This window comes from Myiozetetes cayanensis, unplaced genomic scaffold, assembly GCF_022539395.1.
Source record: "Myiozetetes cayanensis isolate MyiCay16 unplaced genomic scaffold, myiCay2020 scf2-11, whole genome shotgun sequence".
Lineage (NCBI taxonomy): Eukaryota > Metazoa > Chordata > Aves > Passeriformes > Tyrannidae > Myiozetetes > Myiozetetes cayanensis.
In genome coordinates, this window is record NW_026087411.1 from 24,380,691 (window position 1) to 24,401,686 (window position 20,996).

The 20,996-nt window shown below is 38.3% G+C and overlaps 1 protein-coding gene across 1 annotated transcript in view; it reads right to left on the reverse strand.

Moving 5' to 3' along the window:
• Positions 1 to 12,678: 12,678 nt before the first annotated feature.
• The window catches only part of HAAO (3-hydroxyanthranilate 3,4-dioxygenase), a 32,181-nt gene continuing 23,863 nt past the window's right edge, over positions 12,679 to 20,996 (reverse strand). The window contains exons 7-10 of the mRNA XM_050316468.1: positions 17,565 to 17,710; positions 16,347 to 16,415; positions 15,138 to 15,220; positions 12,679 to 13,836 (exon numbers count right to left, since the gene is read on the reverse strand). Coding sequence (XP_050172425.1) covers positions 13,758 to 13,836; positions 15,138 to 15,220; positions 16,347 to 16,415; positions 17,565 to 17,710 — 377 coding nt within the window. The 3' untranslated portion in view covers positions 12,679 to 13,757. The remainder of the gene's footprint in view (positions 13,837 to 15,137; positions 15,221 to 16,346; positions 16,416 to 17,564; positions 17,711 to 20,996) is intronic.

The following is a 20,996-nucleotide window of genomic DNA, read 5'->3' on the forward strand; positions in this document are numbered from 1 at the left end:
ATGTATTCTTGTAGAAAAATTAATGGTTTGGTACACTGTTCTGTGTTGGGGGTAATGAGAAGACTAATGACATAAAAAGATTCTTTAAGAAAAACAATTATTTCCATATATTGTACACTTACATAGTCAGTAAGACTCAAAGATCAAAGAAGTTGGACTGTTCTGTTCAAACTAGAGCAATTTCAAAGATATTTATTAAAAATACAAAACCTCTGGATCATTTTATTTTTTCTTATTGAAATATTCTTTAGAAATGATAATGAGATCTAATAAGAACTGGAAAGAAGATACTTTTGGGAAGCTAAGTGGAACTTTTAAAAAATCACAGAATATCTGGAAGTTGCAAATTTAAATTGTGGTGAAACAATCCCATATTTCTTGAAGTGGATTCAGTAGCCAAGACTGGACTATACAAGTGTTTTGAGAGGGGCAGTGCTTTAGATGCATATATTCTGATTCTTATATTTATATGGTTCATTAATTTTAGGAGAAATAATATAAAGTACAGCTGAAAAAAAACACAGACAAAAATGGGAGAGGAAGTCTTCACTGGAGAAGACAGTAAGATAAAATGCTGTGATAGTACAACTGTAATAGTTTACCACAGAAAAATTGAAGTATCAACAGGTTTTCAAAAAGATTTTTTAGTATAATAATTTCTGTCAGATCTCAAAACAGATAGTGTTTTTCTGAATTCCAGCAGAAATTAACTGCTTAAAGATATCAAAGCTTTTCTTAAAGGAGGGAGGTGAGGGGGATAGAAGTACTCTTTCATTGCTGGGAAAAATGAAATGTAACCTTACTTCAGAGTAAGGCCTCAGAATTCAGGATAATAAAATGAAAGTCTAAGAAAGTGGCAGAGAAACCAAGATAGTGCTTGACCTACTAATCTCTGAGGGTATAGGGAGTTATAATACTGAAATGTGCTGCTAAACCTAAACATATCTTATAGGGGTAGAAGCACAAAGAAAGACCAGACCATAGAGAGCCATATTGCAAAAAGATGATATGTGTAGAATGATTAAGGAGAAGGTAATGTGGTATTGATTACTAAAAACCTTGTCCAATAAATCTAACTCAATCTCTCTTAAAATAAAGGCATCAATATTAGGGAGTAAAAACATCTAGTATATAATGGTATCAGACCAAGAAGCAATAAGCATTATGAGCTGATAATGGAGGAAAAATCATGTCAGATAAACTTGATTAATATTTTGGAGATTGAATTACAGATGGTTGCAATGGAACAGATGTAATTTGTATGGCTGTCAGATCCTGCTCCTATTTTTACAGATGAAAATTGTGACTGACTGTTGACATCCATCGAGGAGTTTTTGCTGACTGAACTCAGAGAACAGGGGAAAATGCATTGCCAGTATTCACTGAAACAGCATTTTCATTGTAAATATCCATTCAAACATTTGCATAGTCAGGTAGAAAGTGGATAAATTTATAGATCTATGGTTCTAGGGAAACTAGGAAATGAGCTATCACACGGCAAGCTTGTTTTGAAGTGAAAATAAGATCTAAATGTGAAGTTCCAAAAAGACAGTGTATTTACTGAGAGGACAGAGTGCACTTGAGGAGCTTGTATCACATGTTTTATGATCTGGTATGTGGTATGATGGTATGCCAAGAGTGATGGAGAATGCAAACCATGTTGGGCAATGCCAGAGGTTTGCAAAGGCTGGAGGGACACAAACCTGTAACCTGCAGGAAGTGATCCTCAAAGTGATCTTCCCTCAAAATACTCCTCAGTTTTGGAGGGCACTAGCTGGAACACCTCAGAACAGAACTGTGGGATGAGACTTGGAACTGCTCTCAGTCTTTCTTGCAGCACTTGCCTGTTTAGCAACAGAGATGCATCCTGAATCGCAGAGTAATTCAAGACAGTTTAATGAATAAACTTGTGTCATGCTCACACTTCCAAAGTGTGTGTAGTTTCCTCTTTGCAGTGGGAATTAAGATCCCCAGACAAAGTCTAAACTGCTAATAAATTATATACTAGATTATGAAGGATATTAAGGTGGGAGGTAGTGACAGGACTGTAATATTGCAGAAACCGAACTGATTAAAGTAGAAATATGGGGGAAAAGGAGAAAATTTCCTTATTGAAAAGTAATTTTTTAATGCTAAGAAATATTAAGATTATTTTGAAACTGGTTTGGATAATGCTGGATTTCCATTGCAGATTCAACTGGAATGTGTGAGAGAGCCATCAGTGTATAAACACAGGTCTTGAAGTAACAGTTTGGCTCACTGACTTCCCATGTTGCTGCCAGCCATGGCATACAGTTCTCTCTACAAAATGGAAACACAAGAGCTGATAAGCTTCAAAGTTATGAAGTTATGGTATAGAATAATTGGAATTTAATAGAGTTTACTGTATAGGGATAATTTTAAGTATACTGAGTGTTCAGTGTGACAAATATTGGGGAAAATGTAGTAGGATGGAGAGCATATAGTTGTTGCTGGAGGGAATTGCTTGATTGCTACGGTACTATTTACCCTGAGAATATTGCTAATTTGATGTTTACACATCAAGAGGCAATATTTTGGTACAAAAGCAATTAAAGTGGCAGGAATCTTCCTCTTAGTCATCTCTGTTCTACTCTAGACGTCTTTTCTCAGTCAGGCACCTGAATTTTCACATCACAGAGTGATTAGAGAAGCCAAGTCTTAATACAATATCTCTTTAACTCAGAGGACCATGCAGCCTTTGTCTCTCACTGCTGGATACTTAGGATACTGAGCATACAGACTTTAGGAAATGCTAGCTCTGAAAAGAAACAAACATGCTCTGTGTGAGGGAAATGGAGGGCTACTGAGGCTTTTGTCAGATGTTTTTCTCTGCTTATTGTGTAACTCCCTTTCTCTAGCTTGGTGTTTAGCCTACAAGCCTCAGGGAAACAGATTGTCACAATAAAGGTTTTTACAGTGCCTTGCTGATCACAGGAGCCTAACATCACAGAGTATTTGCTTTACTGATGACTCAAATATAGCAGGATTTGCCTTCTTCGCAGCTTTTCTTTTCCTCCCTGGTCTCCAGGAACAGCATAAGCCTAAGCAGAGAGGGGGTTAGCTTTTTCCCAGGGAACAGGGAATCCTAAAGGAAAACTCTGAGCATGCAGCAGTAGGACTGTCTATCCAAGCCACAAGGGACAACACCGTGTCTTATCCACGTGCTTTGTAATTGTATGTGGTAGTGAATGCAGTAGAAAACTTATACATAGCATGTTCAAGAACTCAGTATTTTCATCCCTGGTCAGGAAGGGTACTTATTGAACTGAGTTGGAACAAAGACAGGGAGAATATACCATTCTCTGGCGCCCAGGTTGAGAGGCTGTGACACTGGCTGCAGGGGAAAGAGAGAATAAATATCCCCTCCCCACTCAGCTCTGACAGCTCTGGCAATGGAGTTCTTTTTATGCCCAGTCCCTGCTTGCAGGCCACTAGCTGATCAGCAGGTATAGGAATTTGTGCTTTAACTCTGCTTTTGTTCTTCTCTAGCTCAGCTCATCCTTTTCTTTGTCGCATTGGAAGGGCATCCATAGCAAAGGTTTTGCTGCCTATTGCTGTAATCCCGGGACAGTTTAGTTTAAGGTTTTAAGTCTCTTTAAATCTTGCCATCTGCCTTTTTCCTGACAGAGTAAAAGTTAAAGTATTTTCAGTGCTAAAAATAGGCAGAGTAGAATTGTAAAGGGAGTTCATGTGTAGCCTGGTTTTATGTGGCTTCTTCCAGCTGATGTAGCTGCTGACAGGCTGACTTATTGCTCTTCCTTGATAGTTTCTCCGCCACTATTATGTCTTTCAGAAATGAGTCCTTAAATCCTTTTAAATGAACAATACAGTTTTGTCATTGTTTGACCAGTCAGAAGATAAGAAGGCAAGTTGTTGTATCACAGAGAACATTTCTTTCCAGGCATTTTTACTGTAAGAAACTGACTCTGTGAGCACAGCTCTGAATAATAACTCTTATAGGAAAAAAAGGACATCTGTTCAGGTCTTCCACAAAGTGACAGTAATATCAAATTAATGGACAAAATTTCCAAGCGGAGATTATTAAGCTTTCTTGAATAAATTAACATTATGCAGTTTTAATGGAGGTCTGAAATAGATACAAGGAATAAAGAGAATATAAAAACTTGGTGTTCTGTGGAGTTCTACTTGAGCTGATATAAAATTTTCTCTTTCAGATGATTGCATAAAGTCAACTGTATTTTTCAAGCTGTCTTTAATGTTCTATGTCAACTGCACTGTACTGCAGTAGGAGTTTGAAATTATGACCTTAACTGATGAGTAAAAATATCAACTGTTCTGTGAGGATGTTACATTCAGCATAACCAAGCAATCACCAAAAAGATCAGGGCTGAAAAGAGTTAATTGGGTCCAAGCGGTTTTAGGACTTTTTCCGTATTTGCCCCATCCCATTATAAATTAACCTTGGATTGCACTTATGCAGGCTTATTGTGATCTCTAATGGGTCTGCAGGTTGGGATTGGATGCAGGTGCTTAATTCCTGCCCCTGATTTGTGCCTGGTAAAATCAAAACCACACCTGTAGGGAAGGGAAACAGGTATAAAGGATCTGGTGGCTCTAGCTTTGTGTTCGCTGAGGCAGGTATGCGTTTTGTTTTTCTTCTCTTTCCCTCTAGAGCAATGTTATTTAATTTAGGTTCTCCTTTTGGCTGCTATATCATGCAAAACTTCATTTTAGCAGCTTCAATATACTGGTGAGTACTTACTTTCAAGTTTTTTTAATGACCATTGAGTGCTTGTCATCTCTTTGGAGTTTCTTTCTAAGTGCATTTCATAAGATTTGGAAATGTTCTACAAAATCTGTTCTTGCGCCTCTTTGGGTTGACCCTGGTATAATCTGCTTTGTATGCACTTTTTATGGACTACCTGATGTATTGCATACTAGGTAATTTAAGGAAGTATTTTTTCAGTGATATGTGCATATGTAAATGCATGATTTTGTTCTTGCAAAAAATTTGATAGAAAATATGCGTGGTGTTGGTTTTTTGGGCCTTTTTTTTTTGTGTTTTCTTTTTTTGGGGGGGGTGTATGGTGTGTGTTTGTTTTGGGGTTTTGTGTTTGTTTTGTTTTTAATTTAGGAAAGCTTGTTCCCGTAAAGAGAAGTTACTTTACTTGGCCCTGAACAAAAGATCTCTGTTTAGGTGGTTTATGTGGTATTATTGTGGTAGCTAATTGTGTCCTTGGGCTTTCAATTTCAAAAATGAACACTTATGTCATTTTAAGTAGTTGCCATGGAAATCCTCACAGCATGAACCTCTTCAGTGAATACCTTGTGGCAGATAAATTATGCTTATTATTTCCCTAAACACATCAGAAACCAGAGTGAAAGGGATTTTGTGTGCCTTTACAGGCACTAGAACTGATACTTGTTTGTTCTAGCATATGTTTTCCAACCTCACTTCAAGTCAGATAAATGAATGTCAGATTGGGATAATGTGCATTTATTTGAGAAACCAACACAATAAATTGAAGAAACCTCTTTTTAGCTCCTAATAACTTAAAATGTTTTCAGATGAAGCTTTTTTTTTTTTTTTTTAATGTTCTCATTGCTTTTCAATGCTGTTTTCTCCAGGTATCTAGATGTTAACATCAATATTGGGAAGCTGTTCCTTTTCTTTAGAATGCAGCTAATAATTTCTGGGTTTTTAACATTTCTGTAAAGACTAACTCATCTCTAATAACGGTGTTTGAAACATCAAAAGTTTTGTTCTATTATCTTGAATAAGGTACATTATTAGTGTTAAACTATAACCTGCAGATTAGAAGTGTAATATTGGAGTGTAGTGTGTGCCAAGCAACCCTCATGTGCTGATAAAGTTCTACCGTTGTGTCAGGCTTTAGGTAGTGCCTGTGTAGACATAGAGCCAAATTCTCCTCTGTTGTAGTGCTGTGAGATCAGGATTATTCCATTAGCTGTATATTTACACAAGTACTGCTGAGAAAAGCATTTGTCCCAATATAAACATATAAGGAAATTAATAAAATGGGTTCAGTGCAAAATGTTATGAAATAAAAACAGAAAATAGCACTTAGTGACAAAAAACCCACAGACTGTATAAAGTAATAAGTAATGCATGTTTTAAAATATATTTTTTGCTGTTTCTATGTGCCTTGTTTTTAAGCAAGATGTATATTACTACTTTCCATAAAGAGCATTTTTGTTATTCCTGCAGGGCAAGGAACTTGAAGACAACTGTTCATGCAAACTGGTTTTATTTCTGTCCAGTTCCCACTGCACTCATGTTAATGTCCTGGAAGTAGCATCTGTGACTAGTTTGGTGTCAGCTGCAGCAAAGGCTAGTCTCAAATATGGGTGGAGATGGCACTTATGGTGGGTTAAAGCACACTGGTGAGCAAGAAGTTTGCTTTGCCACTTAACAGCTCCCCCCATAGTGAATAAAAGGAGTACTTCATTCTCCTGAGCTTTCAATCTGTCTCTCCATTCACTATATTCCCTTTTAAAATTGAGTCTGTTTAGCTTCCAGTGCCAGACACTCTGGCACAGTTCCTCAGGCACTTAAATATCATTGCGGATTTGGGCTTCTGAGCCTACATCTTATTTCCCTCTGAGGGGGAGGAAGCTTTGCAAGCAGAGTTAATTCTGCCATAGAGGAAATAAATGCCATGAAACCTTTCCATTAGATTAAAATGGATAATAAAGAACAGCCTTTGACTCTCCATGAGGAATGTCTGTGAGCTGCACAGCCCCACTGCCTGGGATGCTGTGAAAAGGCTGGGTTAGGTGGAGCATTTAGTGTAGTTGGCTTCCAATGGAGCCCAGGATAGTGCTTCCCTCTTGTATGATCTGCTTTTTCTGTCCTCCAGCAGTAGGTATGGAGTGGATCCAACCCACAGAGAGCACAGATGTAGCTGCTCCATAAAAGCTTCTGAAACATCCTCTGTCTGACATAAACAAAAATGACCTTTAGTATCTATCTCTCTGACTGCCAATAATGGGCTAGTTGTGTTACAAACCTCCAGCACACACGGTATGCTTGGCACAAGTTTCACCAGTATGGGCAAGATACAACTAATTACTGCATAAAAATACTCAGAAGGCATACATATATGTATGTTTGTGTATAGTGCGTGTGTATACGTGCAATATAAGTTATGCAATGGTATTTGGAGTGATGCAGCACACAGCAAAGCAACATTTGCATTACTGTAGTGTAGCAGTCTGATTCTGTTAACAAACTGGCATAAATCAGAGCAGCTGTATCTAAAATGGCAAGGATTGAAGTAGTGACAAATTACTTCAGTGAAGAATTGGGTGTAAATTGCCTCCCTTACATCCAAAAAAATGGAAGAAATAGCTTTAGGCAGCTGAATGTTGTCATCCATATTGGAAATAGAAGCCAGAGTTGGTTGATGAGGCCTGATGGCATATGGCAATCTAATTCCCACTTCAGTGTTTGAATACAGTTTTCTATCTTGACTTAATAGTAAGCTAATCTGGTAGGTTTTGGTAGATAAATAATTAAATGTATTCTTGTCTGTTTTTGTGATGCTTTTACTTGGTTTCATTCGATATTTGTCTTTTTCCTCTTGGAGAGAATAACAAGCTATTGTTTGATGAGCAAACCTTCCCATTGATTGTTTATTTGCCACTCAATAATAAAGCATACAAGGTTTGAACCATGTGGGTTATTAGTCACCAGTATCAGGAAACAATCAGTAACTGTTAACATTTTCTCAGGTTCTCATAAACAAAGCTGATCTATTTGTGGTTCAGCAATCTGGTGCTGTTTTTTTTTTTCCCTAGTCAAAATGCATTGTTCACCTTCTTTCTGTAATGTATGCCAAGATGCTATAGACAGCTCAGGTCACAAAGGTGTTCAGGCAAATAATTGCCACAGGGACAGTGGCTTTGTAATTATATGTGCTTTCTGTCAGTACTTCTATTTTATAGCGTAATACTATCTGTAGGTGCATTTGGGGAGTAGGAATTATCCTCTGGCTCACTAGAAGCACTGTGGTGCTTCTTGCATGGTTCAGTTGAGCTGCACTAAGTGGGGGTGGAAATGCCCCTAACAGCAGACCCTGTGATGGATATTCCTGCAGGGCAGCAAAGATTTGACTTTCTTCCCCTGTGCACAGGTGGAGCTATTCCTGGTGCTTCTGCTGCTTGTGAAATTGTGCTTTTCCTGGGACTACTGAGTAAAATGATGTTATAGATGTCTGGCTGTGATTTACATGAACAGAATGAGCTTTGCTTGACTTTTGGAAAAAGCACAGGGCCCTGTGGCTCTTTGAGCACCCTGACTGTATCAGGTTGGCCTATAAATAACCCTCCAGGCATTTTCTTGTGGTTCAGCTGTGGACAGCTGCATTGTGTGAGCAGTTCTCTGCTCAGCCCAGCAGTTATCATGGAACCTCTTTGGAGGTGCCCAAATTTCCCTTCTGCATAGGATCCAGATGCTACCCTGGGGTCTTCTTGGCAGAAGAGAGAGTTACCAAAAAGCTAGGTAAGGTGAGATGACTGTATTTCAGTTTCACACTCCAGCAATATTTGGAAACTGCATACAGAAGATTTCAAGCTTCAGTTCTACACATCAGCATGTGTTTACTTGATTTACACATTTGAATTGTGAAGCTTTGTTTTCAAATCATAAAGTGTAAGGTTTGAACTTATGGACTATATCATATAGAAAAGTCTGTCTGCCATGAGTGAAATACAAACTTGATCACCTATGTGCCTTCTAAACAAGCTAGTTTTCTTCAGGAGGAAAAGCATTAAAACGTGTTTAAATAATATTTTTGCTATACTTATACAGCACTGCAGAAATCCTACTTTTCTCTGACATAATAAAGGTGTACCCATATTCCTCACTGAAGCTCCAAATATGCTTGTGCTTAGTTTACTTTTTCATAGTCATGGCAACTTTCTCTAGGGCTTATAAGATTATATAGTGAAGTTTTTTTAGAACCCAAATATTTTTACTCCAGTGTAATTTATGTCCAAAAAAAGCATCATAATTTTTTATTTAGCACTGTAATGGCCATGTACATGTGCCTATTTAGCAAATGTGAAAATACAGAGTGGTGTTCAAGTCTTTCAGTAAGTGGTTCTGATGCAACTTACACTGAATTAGCAGGCCAAAGGTCTTGGAGATGTATTTAACCTAGAGCAACAGAAGTTCAGAAAAAAATTGTCCTAGAATTTGTAGACCTCCAACAGGGGAACTGCCTACAGGAGGGAATCTCATGTGTGCGTTAGGATTGATTGCTGTAATCACTTCACAATTCCAGGGCTTATTTCTGGAATACAAACTATCTGACTTTGTGTGTGTGTGTATGTAATCATCACCCTAGCTGTCAAGCTTCAATCAAAATTCTAGTGACGTATAAAGGAAGAGTTTTTATGCACTTCCACACTTTCTGGACAATTACTGAAAATATTACTGACTGGATCTAGCATAAAAACTTTCTGTACCACACAGTGCTAAGACCTGTCAGGTATTTACTTTGAATTGAAGGGCTAATATTAACTTTGTCTTCTTTATTATTACTTTAAAATCATCAGGTGTTATTCTGCATACTTTGATAATGAAGAGCAGCTCTACAAGTACTTGTGTATTCAATCAGAAACTGACCAGGAGGTGATGACCTTCATGAGTCTGAAGTGTTCATTCAAGCGCCCTCTGGATTATTAACTGACAATTAAATAAATAAAAATCCAAAGCCTTGAAATGCCTCCATTATTAACACAAGCTGGTTATGTAGGAGTTTGTTCAACAGCTTAAATAATTTATTTTCCTTTCCTTATATGCAATGATGATGGGAGGGTTGCTTTTTCTGCATCTGTTCTGTTAGATGTGGCTGGAGAGCTGAAATCAGTCCAATGAATGTTTTAACAACAAAGAATACTCTGAGTTGGAAAGGACCCACATTGACCACTGAGTCCAGCTTAAGTGAATAGTCCATACAGGCAACCGAACACGTGACCTTGGTGTCATTAGCACCAGGTTTTAACCAACTGAGCTAATCTCAGGGTCAGAGTACAAGCATTTCTCTTCATGCCATAAGATAAGATTCATTTACAGATGTGAGTAAATGCTGTGTGGGTCTGAGGAAAAAGTTTACTACAACAGAAGAAGTTGACTTTTATAAGCTGCCCATTTATGTATATTGAGCTGAAATGTAGTTACCACTGTTGTCTTAGCTGTTCTTTGTTTTTTATTTTGCTTTCTTGTTTTTTAGTTGGACAATCTTGAGCTCTGCCATTGATCTCAGGCATTGAAAAACCACAACATCTCTTGCTACTTTAATCAACAACTGGCAGAATTGGGCTGCATCACCTTTTTCCATTTGAAGTGAAGGGGAAAATTCCTGCAACTTTTAGGATAGGTGAGATTCAGCCTTGGAATAACTCTGTGGATGCTTGTAGGTAGACCCAAACTCCTTTGTGTGCATTTCTAATCTTTCTAGTCAACTCAAGCTTCTGATTCTGGACAATACTGCATAAGCTTAAAGGTAATAATTAATGTACAAAGTATTGTGCATATATGGCTTTGTGTCTGTGTAGGCTTTATTGTAATACTACTTAGAATAAATGCTTTCATAAAGGTTTAGCTTTTGAGTCTTGGAGAAACAGCAGCAGATGGACTGTCTATGAAATACTGTGCTAATAAGGTTAGCACAATCCTGACAAAATGTACTAAGTTTATTAAGTATGAGGTGTCCCAAAACCTGTATAATTCAGATAGAAAATGAGTATCCAAATTAGGGTGCAGATGTACTTTATGTGGGAAGAGTTGTAAAGAAAAACAGTCAAATACATGCATAAGTCAGATGAAGTGTGTCATGGGTTATCATATGAGCAGTGGTTGGGGTTGTTTAGCCTGGAGAAAAGGAGGCTCAGGCTAGACCTTCAACAATTGCCTGAAAGGAGGTCAGGCAACTAGCAATAGGACAAGCTGTGCTGGGGAAGATTCAGGTTGGACATCAGGAAGGCTTAACCATTGGAATGGGCTGCCCAGGGAGGTGGTGGAGTCACTCTTCCTGTAGGTGTTCAAGAAATGACTGGATATGACACTAAGTGCCATGGTCTAGTTGACAAGATTGGTCAAAGGGTGGACTTAATGATCCTGGGGTCTTTTCAACCGTAAATGATTCTGTAGGGCATGGTTTTGTGCGGGTGTGTTTCATGGACATGTGTGAACAAGCACAATGTCAATAGCAGTGCATGAGGGTACTCTGCAAATAGCATGCCTAATTAAGCCTTTGCCACTGACCTTACTGTGAAATCCTTCTTTGAGACAAGATTAGCAGTGAAGTCTCCAAATCTTGATCCCAACAACTTTGGTGCTGAAGTTATCTACTGAGGTGACTGCACATACACAAGAAAGAGCACCTAACAGCTAAAAGGATTCCAAGAACAAAACTTGCACGTGGGCAACTTCCTTGCAAGCAGAGGAGCATGGGTACATCTAATTAGAAATGTACAATTGTTAGTGCAGGCATAATATGGAGGAAGAGTAAAGCACCTGAAAAAGATGCAGTGATTGACAAAGAGCCCTCTGGACCTATCTGAAGACTTGGAAAAGGGAGGTTGCAGGTTTCTGAGTCACAGTGTTTAAGCACCTTTAAAAGAGTAAATGACAAGTTTTATCTATGCTCTCATTTGTGCTCTGGCTACAAACAACTATTGAATTGGGGACACAAAAACAACTGATGTAATTATCAAGAGTTGCTAGAAAATTCTCTTCTCCTGGTACTTCATGATGGTTTGATCCTGATTCTTTGGCATACTTATGGGGCTTAACGCCTTTTATCTAGTTTTTAGATGATAGCGGTCCCTCAATGGAAGTTAGTTCATGACCTACTCAGTCCTGGTTTCTGATTGTAGGTTGTGGCAAAACTGTGGGTGATGGAGGTCTGGCTTAATGCTCCTGGTCTGGTTCTTGTTATAACTTGGGGCACCTAATATGGGACTTGGATAGAATTTAGGTGTTCAAGCACAAGTTGTTATAAAAGGACTTCACCACAAATACACTTTGAATGGAGCCTTAATTTTATATCCTGGGAGGTATCTAATCTAGAGGCACTTTAATTTTTATTGTGAAAGTTCCATGATGCTTAGTGCTTCTGGGTGGATGAAGAGCTGTTGATTATTCTGGATGTTGTTCTACATGTGGCTGTGTTTTATTCACTTATTCAATGTGAAATATGGCAATAATTCTCTGGTTACCCTCTAACTGGTGGACTAAAAGTATAACACTGTTATCCTAGGTCCCTCAATCACAGATGATCACTTGAGGAGTAGTCAATTCTGCCTACACTTAGACACACCAATACTAATGGTAATCAGAAAAAATATTCCCTTGTTTAAAGGGAATGTGATAGCTCCTTTTTGTGTGTAATAGCTCACACCTGTAATAGCCTTAAGATGAGATTCAGTTTCTCAGATTGGGTCCCCTGTTATTAGGAGGATGTATCAAAGTTTTGCTGTGTGCTTTGCTAGAAATGCTACTGATGTTAAATATAAGCCAAGATATCTGAGTCTTTCTCATCAGAAAAATGAACACTTGAATAAGACATGTATGGCATCTCGGTTTAATGAGCTTTGTAGGTAATAAAGAACTATTTTTTCTGAACTTAATTGGAATTTAAAAAAAACCACCCAAGAAATGATAACTTTTTTGCTTTTTCAAATGTTTAATTGATAAGCAACCTGTTTTCAGATCTTAATAATGTAAAAGACAATTAAAAAAATCCAAACCCCAAAGCAAACAAAAACCCCTCTGGAGAGTTCCTGGAATAAAAGCAGGAAAAGATAATTTGATATTTATTATTTCTGTGAGAAACCTCATTGTTCAAAAAGCAGCAGCAGTTAATAGAAATTGATTACAACAAATTATCTGCTCTCTTATTCCCCTAACACACTTCTTAAGGCTCCTTTGGCTTGAGATTTCTGCTGCACAGGAACACACCCATGACCCAGATGCTCCAGTGTTGGTCCTACTGCAGTGCTGTGTTCTCGATAGTGTAGTGTACCCACAGCACCCAGCATGGTATGTGTGGTATGCTGCTGATCACTGTGCTTGACACTGCATTGCTGAATTTGGTAAACTGCTAATAAGTTGCACCTGAAGCAAGTGCAGTGATGATCCAAGTAATGCCTGATGTTGCAGGTGCTGCTTCCCCCTTCACTAATGCACTTCCCTCTTTTTCACGAAGCACTGAAATCCTCAAGCAGTGCAGCAGACAGGACCTTTAAAAAAATGAACCAAACTTTTAGCCAAAGATCTCAGAAGATCTGTGAACTACTGTCCATTAAAGCTCCCTACTGTAGGCTGGGTAACAAATCTTGTAACTGATTTATTACAAATGACAAAATGAAGACTTTTACCTAAGTAGGTAGAACAGTATCTGTCCCATCTCCTTTTCTATATCTTGTGGCAGACTTGCATTTGAAAAGCTTCTGACTTCTTCTAGATAGTATCATATATGTTATTAGATAAGTAATCCTGCTAGTTGGATCTGTTTTAATTTCCTTTCAACCCAACAGAACAGTAGTCCTTAAAAAATCAGTGATTGTAAATTTTGCTACAACTCTACTTGGAGGGAAAAGGTTTTAACTGGGCACAGCACTTGACTTCACTTAATTCAGTTTAATCACTGTGTTAGACTTCAAATTTCCAGGCATTCTGCCTTAAGGTTCATTAAGACAAGAGGTTAAAATTTGGTTTTCATCAAAGTCAACTGACACAGGAGCTAGGTATAAGGCTGCTTGCGTTTTGGATCCTGAGTGATGCAGAGAGCAATACATTCTTCTGCTCTTTTCCAGCTATACCTGCAAGAATGAAAAGAGAGATGATCCCATGTGTATGGAGGGGAACTACGCACTCAAACCAACAACTAAAATGTTGATGCTACTGAAAAGGAGGGGGAAACAAAGAGATTGTGTTCTGATTGCATTTGTTCTCTTTCCATATTGGTATATCTTGTGATATTTCAGGGAATTACTCTTCCTACTAATATAAGCTGAACATCATGATGTGGTGAGGAAGAATATTTATCTACTTATGGATGAACCAAGTAGGAAGATATCATGTTACTCTGATCTCAGTAACATGATTGGAAGAGAATCACCTCAGTACAGTTATTTTTGTAACGAGATTAGTGCCTACAAATTTAATAGTTTCTTTTTTTTTTTTCTTGTGGTCATCACTTGTATTAGCTGTATCTGTGCCAGTTACAAGGGGGACATGCAGTTACAGAGAGTGTGCATGCAGTAAAAGGTGTCTGGTATACAGTTCCAATAAATGTCTTAATGCATTAGAAACTGTGCGTGTGCATTGTGCCATGACTTTGAAAACACGTGTTCACTATTGGACTGCAGGACTGGGAATTAATTTAAGTGGTTTTACAGAAGCAATGGAAGTAATGGTGAAGGGTAGAGATAGTTGCAAGTTGGAATCACAGGTGCAGAGAACTTTCAGTAAATGTTTTCAGGGCTTTGCAAAAGGTGCAGAAGTCAGTACTTCTATTTATTAGATTTTTCCTGTAGGAAAGAAGACCATTTTTATGGTTTGTGTATGACCTGCTACAATGAGTATATATCATCCTTCATGCTGGGCACTTTATCAGCTTCTGCCACTTTCCACATCTTCCTTTCTGTTTGTTCTGGAAGCTATTTTCACTTTTTCCTTTATCTGTATCATGATTATAAAACAGCTGTATGTATTCTACTGTAGGAAGAGAGCTGTTCTTAGCCTGAACCCCAAATCTTCCTGCATTGATGTTGATTAAGCCTGGTCTTATGCTGAAAGGATCTGCTATGAGTGCCAATTTGTCTATTCATGCCATCTATATTTATGCGTGGTCTTTTGCATGCTGATTTTCTTGGTAGTGCTTAGCTTTTTTTATTTTCCCCAGTTTTAATCATAAGAGGTGAACTAGAATGAATATCTGGCTTTTCTTCCTGAAAACACTTTTGCCCTGAGGAATAATGGAGGCTATTGCAAATCCTGCAATCACAGATGCTATGTTTCTGCACCAGTGATGCCCAGCCTGGTGAGGGTTGAATACACAGAATTTATGTTGCTGGAAGCTGGGAAATCATGCATTGAACCACTGTTCATCTCTACTCACGTAGACTGGGCACGAACAAGCAGGCTGTCACCAGCAGATAGAGTCAGGGTCTTACCATCCATGGTAACAGTTGATGTGCCCTCCTGAGGGGAAGGAACAGGTAACCAGCTTTTAATTTTCTGTGTCCTGTCACTAGCAGAAAGAAAATGCTGCAAGTATGGAAATCTTTGCCACTGAGAGAGCACCTCAAACCTGCGCTGTTCCATGAGGCCTAGCTAAATATTCAGTTGACCTTCCCTGTCCAACACTATTAGCATCAATAAAAACATGCTTCATGGTTCACTGTTCTCCATCGTAAAGCAGCAACCTGTTGCCTGACTCTTGGGGTACACTGTTAGCTATCTAACCTAGCAGCCTGAAAGTTGGTACAGCCCCAGAAATCACAGAGAGCATCTTCTGGAGTACCTGTAGCTCCTCTTCTACTTTTTTGATTCCTGATATCTTTCTAAGTCTTAAAAAGTAGAGATCTGACTGAAATTGCTAATAGGAGTCCACCCAGACTTGAACGAACTAGTTATTATCTCATCAGAGGAGCCAGTCACAAGGTCTTGATGGCATAGGCTGCTGTAAGTTGCAGAGTAAACAAATGTCTTTCAAGATTATTATGTCTTTAGTATTTGATAGTCCCTGTGAATTTCAACAGAACAGGAACTGATAGAAAGACCTGCCTCTCAAGCTAGCCTGACTTGCCTAAGCAAAAACTGTCCTTTGTTTTTTCACTGGGTTGCAAAATTTTTCTGGCAGCCACTTGAATGAAGGACATCTGGATCACCTACCAATGTGATTTAGTATAAACAAGTTCTCAGACTTTTTTATTAGCTTATTCTACTTGACTCCAGTTTGACTTCAGTATGAGGACAAAGGCTTCAAGGCAGAACTAATAGATGATGTGGTTTTATCACCTAGAGGCATTCTGATATATTTACAAGATGTATCTTAGGTAGGGTGTATTAAAATCCTCAGCAAGCACAGATGCCAGTATCTCTGTCCTCAACATAAAAGATGAGGAAAAAGAGGCTGTTTACATGGTGGCAGTACTTTACTGTTATTTTTCCTTACAGTTAAAAGCTGAAGGGTGGTGCCTATGGGTGATCTTTTCTACGAGAAGGAAGGTAAATGTTCCAGTTTCTGTTGCTAGAAGGTTTTACTACTGTTCAGTCTGAACTGAAACATGAACTCATCAGTTAACAAGTGTGAACTGCCACGTACCAGCTGCCATATCCAGATATCCGAATTCTTTTTACTTTTCTCAGTTGTTCCTGGTCCATGAGCTATAACCTTTAAAAAAAAGGAAGAAAAATAATGGATTCATCCAAGTGACCAAAGTCTCCACATTCATCTTCCAACAGCATTTAAACATTCTATTTTTACAGGAGAATATTCATAGAAGATGACGTTATTTTTACAGACATTAAAATTCACACTACGTTTGGTATTCTCATATTGATTCCTACTGATAAAAAGGGAACTGATCACACCTGCCACTCCTTATGCTCCTCTGCATCCTCGCTTATCTATTCCTTCTGCCTCCTCCTACTCTCAGTTTTGCATCTATATGGTTCCTGCTTCTGTTCTTGGAACAAGCACTTCCTCCTCATGAACTCTGGGCCCTGTCAAGAGCCTGTTGAAGTAGAAAAGTTTCTTCTGTTAAATAAAAAAAGATGAAGACCAGACTTTATCTTTCTCATTATTTGCCCTTTCTGTGTTCTTCGTGACAGTCCCACAGTGTCACTTTGCTGTCATATGTATTGGATTCTTCAGAATGTGACTCCAAGTAATTCAGGGGAAGAATTTGTTTTGTAAACAACATGCATACAGCACAGATATCAAATGGTGACAGCTTCATTTACACCCAAACTAGACTGGGTTTGACTACTCTGAGAAGCACAGTGTTTTAGTGCAGCCCAGGCTCTCTGGCACTGTCCAGTTTTCCTTGTTTCCACATTAATGTAGATTGAGGGGGAGAAAAAAAAGTGTGTTTACACACCTGTATTAGACTTGGCACCATGAATGCTCTTCAAATACATAGGAAAGCTAAACACACTTGAGTAATATTTGCATCATGCTGGTGCTTCTTGTTTGGGAAATCTGGGTGGGGGCAGAATAGGGGGGGGAAGAAGGAGAGAGGGGTCAGAGGAATGGAGTAAAGGAGCTGTTTTAATCCCAAAGGAGATGAATGGCAATAAGGTTCTGGTTGATTCTGTGAGTGGAAGTAATGAGCTAAGAAGCCCCTGCCCTAAGCTAATCAAATTAAAGGACAAAGGTATTTCTCAAGGGCAGGGCAACTACGACTGAGTTCTGCCAAGATGCATAACTTTTTCTGCTGACTATATATTGTTCTCAGGCTTAGATTCACTTGGTCTGAACAGCAGGTACCTATTATCTGTACCTTTAGAAATATTCCCCTCTTTATAGAGAAACACCTACCTCTGTTTCAAAATTATCTCCAAACATACTCAAGGATTTCTTCTGTTTTATTTTACCGCGATGATCATTTAACCAGCCAGGGAAGGAAAATGGCTCCATAACAGAAGTGGAATTTAGTGGGAAAGGTGTTTCTTTCAAGAGTTCATCTGTAAGCAAGGCAGAGAGATATCAGTGATGCCTGCTTTCCTTGATCTTTGCAAACACTTTACTTGAAGGGCTTAATTTGCAGGTACTGTCTAGTGAAAAGTTGGTTGTAACAGTAATCAGGTCATTATCAAGAGTTCTCACTTGAGATTCTAAGATGCCTGTGTTACCTGTGTATCTTTATAGAGTGGTTTCTTCCAAGATATTGTCAGAACTGTGTATTCAAAAAGTATGTAATAGACTAGTTTTGGCTGCATATTTGTCATTTTCTTTCAGACCAGCATTTGCACCGGTAAAATGTGGTGTATCATTTCTGAGCCTTTGCTCATATCATATCCCCATATAAGTGGAGTTAGGCCTGTAGAACCAACTTGCTCTAGATCTCTCACATAGTTAGAACTTGTTTCTCCCCTACGTGTTTTAAAATACATTGACCACAGTGAAGCAAAGAGGTTATCACAACCTAAAATGTAATAAAATGTTGTTTTTTTGGTGGTGTTCCTGGACTTGTAGCTGGATTTGATTTCCAGTAATTCTCCTTTGTAAATGATTTGATTTAAAATAGCTGGAGGACTAAATGTTATTTCAGTGTAGCTGGCAAAATTCAAGATTTGTGCTGCGTGTTGCTGGTATACAAAATGAACTTTAGTTATTTACCAGCTCACAGTGAAGTGCAGAGACAGTGCAATTGTCTTGGTGATCCTAAGTAGTCTGGTTGGAGATGCCACAAGGGAACACCTCAAGTAGTAATGCTAACTAGATGCCAGAAGAACTCAGTAGATGGTTTTCTCCCAAATGTATTGTTTGCATGTTTTGAATGTATCATGTCAGCTTTTAATTAAAGACTATTTTGTATGAAGTTTTTGAACAATGTTGGAAGGTCACTGCATCCAAAGGATAGCAGTGTACTGAGGATGCTATTGCTGTTTATGACATTATAGTAGGTACTGAGTACATTCATCTCCAGATAATCTGTGTGGAATGCAGATGTTATAGAAACAGTTTTTGCCATTGAAATTTCTTCTTTGTTATTTTGGGAGGTTGGACCAGATGACCCACTGTGGTCCCATCCAGCCTCGCCCATTCTGTGGTATTCTGTGGTATTAAAATAATTGGGAGGAGTCAATAAGTTGGGGTCAGTGTAAAGTGTAATACCTCCTGCACTTACCATGGTGCAGTCCTTTCTAGCTTGTGATATACAGGCAACAGTTTCATTTACTTTCAAGTAAAGGTGGATTTTGTTTATTTAGATTTTAAGTTCCTCAACTCAAGAGCTAGTTTTTTGACATTTGTCTTGTTAGCAGACCCTGGCCTGTGATGGGGTTTTAGCTTAATGCTACTTTTGATATTAATGACGCTTTCACAGTGACAGCACAATGGCCTTTGAAAACTGCATGTGCATAAAATTAATTTTTAGTGTGATTCAACACAATGATTTGATTACCTCTTACTGCAGAACAAGTAAGAGAGTGCTGTGGTGATGAGGTATGTGACCTACATGTGACATTATCTTGACTACTTGACTACTGAGTCCTTATTTAATCCTGATACTGTTCCCTTTCATGGTACTAAAAGCTGCAGGTGTCCTAGTGCTTGTGAATTTGAGCAAACCAGCTACAATGAAAAGGATCCAATCTTTTGCAGTCCCACACATATCAGAGTTGAAGCCTGGTGCTTCCAAAGGAACTGAGTGTTTCCTATCAGGCTAATGGCTTATATTTAGATATCGTTGCATACATTTCTGCTTAGCCTGTACATTAGCTTCCAGGAGTATCTCAGGAAGTGTAAGTCTGTGTTTCTGTAGTTCTGTTCTAGCAATACTGTGAGACAAGGAGACAGCATGTTTAATGATGGTAAAAGTAAAAATATGCTAGCAAAATGCAAGAAGATGGCACTTTGAAGCTAATCAGCTAAAAGTCTTGTGTATGTTTTTCCAAGTAATGTAACACTAAGTGGAACACCAAATCTAATATTTTCTTACGTGTTCAGGACAACCATTTAAATAGTTCAATACTAAAGTCCATTTTTGTAGATAATTACCATTAAAAATTCATATCACAGTGATATGTGCTTTGTGGGGTTTATAGGTCTTTTCATGTTTAAATTAGAATGTGATGATATCATATTAAGCTGAAAAATACATGTTTACTGAATGAGTTTGTAAATATTTAAATAAGGAAATTACAGGTTTTATAGGAAGTTGACTTCAGCTAAACAATAGAGACTGTACTTAGTTTGAGAATATTGAACTAGGCAAAAAGGAGAGAACTGCTTGCAAGAAACAGCAAGTGTACAGGTATTTACAGCTTCCACAGAGACCATCTAAGGAAGAGTTTGAGCTTGTTGGGAGTTCTGTACTTCTGATAGCAATAGCGAGAACAGGTAAAAAAGGACTGACACTGACCTACCAGGTATATGGGGCTGTATTTGCTTACCCCAAACTCACAAATTACATGGAAGACCCCCCTCCCTTACCCCTGTGATATGCCTAAGTTTTCTTGTAGAAAAATCAGTGTTTCTTGAGCCCTGTTATTCCCAAGCTCTTCCACAGCTCTCTTGCAAACCTTGTTTCTTCAGGATTTGTGCAAAGGAAAAGAACAATAAAGAATATGAAATATATTGAAATAAGGTCAACTGTCAAAGTGATTACGTTGGCTTTATGAAAACCTATATTTTTTTAGTGATGTGCCATCCTTTACTTCTAGACAGCACATTCTAGATGGAACAATCTTCAAATCTTTAAATCTTTTTATATTCTTATTAATTATGAAAGCCCCTCCATCCTAAGGCACTGTGCTGCCTCAGAAACAATCTGCCCTTGCATGCTGTGGCCCCATCTCTATGCAAGAATGTGAAACAGTCCATTACAAATGTTGTCTTCCTCTGTAAAAGTAGAAGACACCCTTACCCAAAGCGGAGCTGTTGAACCCTCTTTTTTTTTTTTTTTTTTCCCAATGGTACAGACTAGGGATAAAGAGCTCATGAGTTGTTTTTAAATGATGTATTAATTTATTTCTGTACACTTTCTAATTATAACTTGCCTCTCTTAAACACTATATTATAATGAATAATTCTAATGTGAGTGTTTTACAGCATTTCATATTTAATCGCCAATGTCAGCAATAATACATAGCCTCCAGTGTTTTTCCCATATGTGCCCACCTAATTCCTATGGAAAAATCTGCTTTATTCTCCATGTTAACAGAAAAGTCAATGAGACTAGTAGGACTTTAATACCTCTGCAAATAAAACCTGTGAAATGAGGGATGTAATTTCAGACATTGGGGT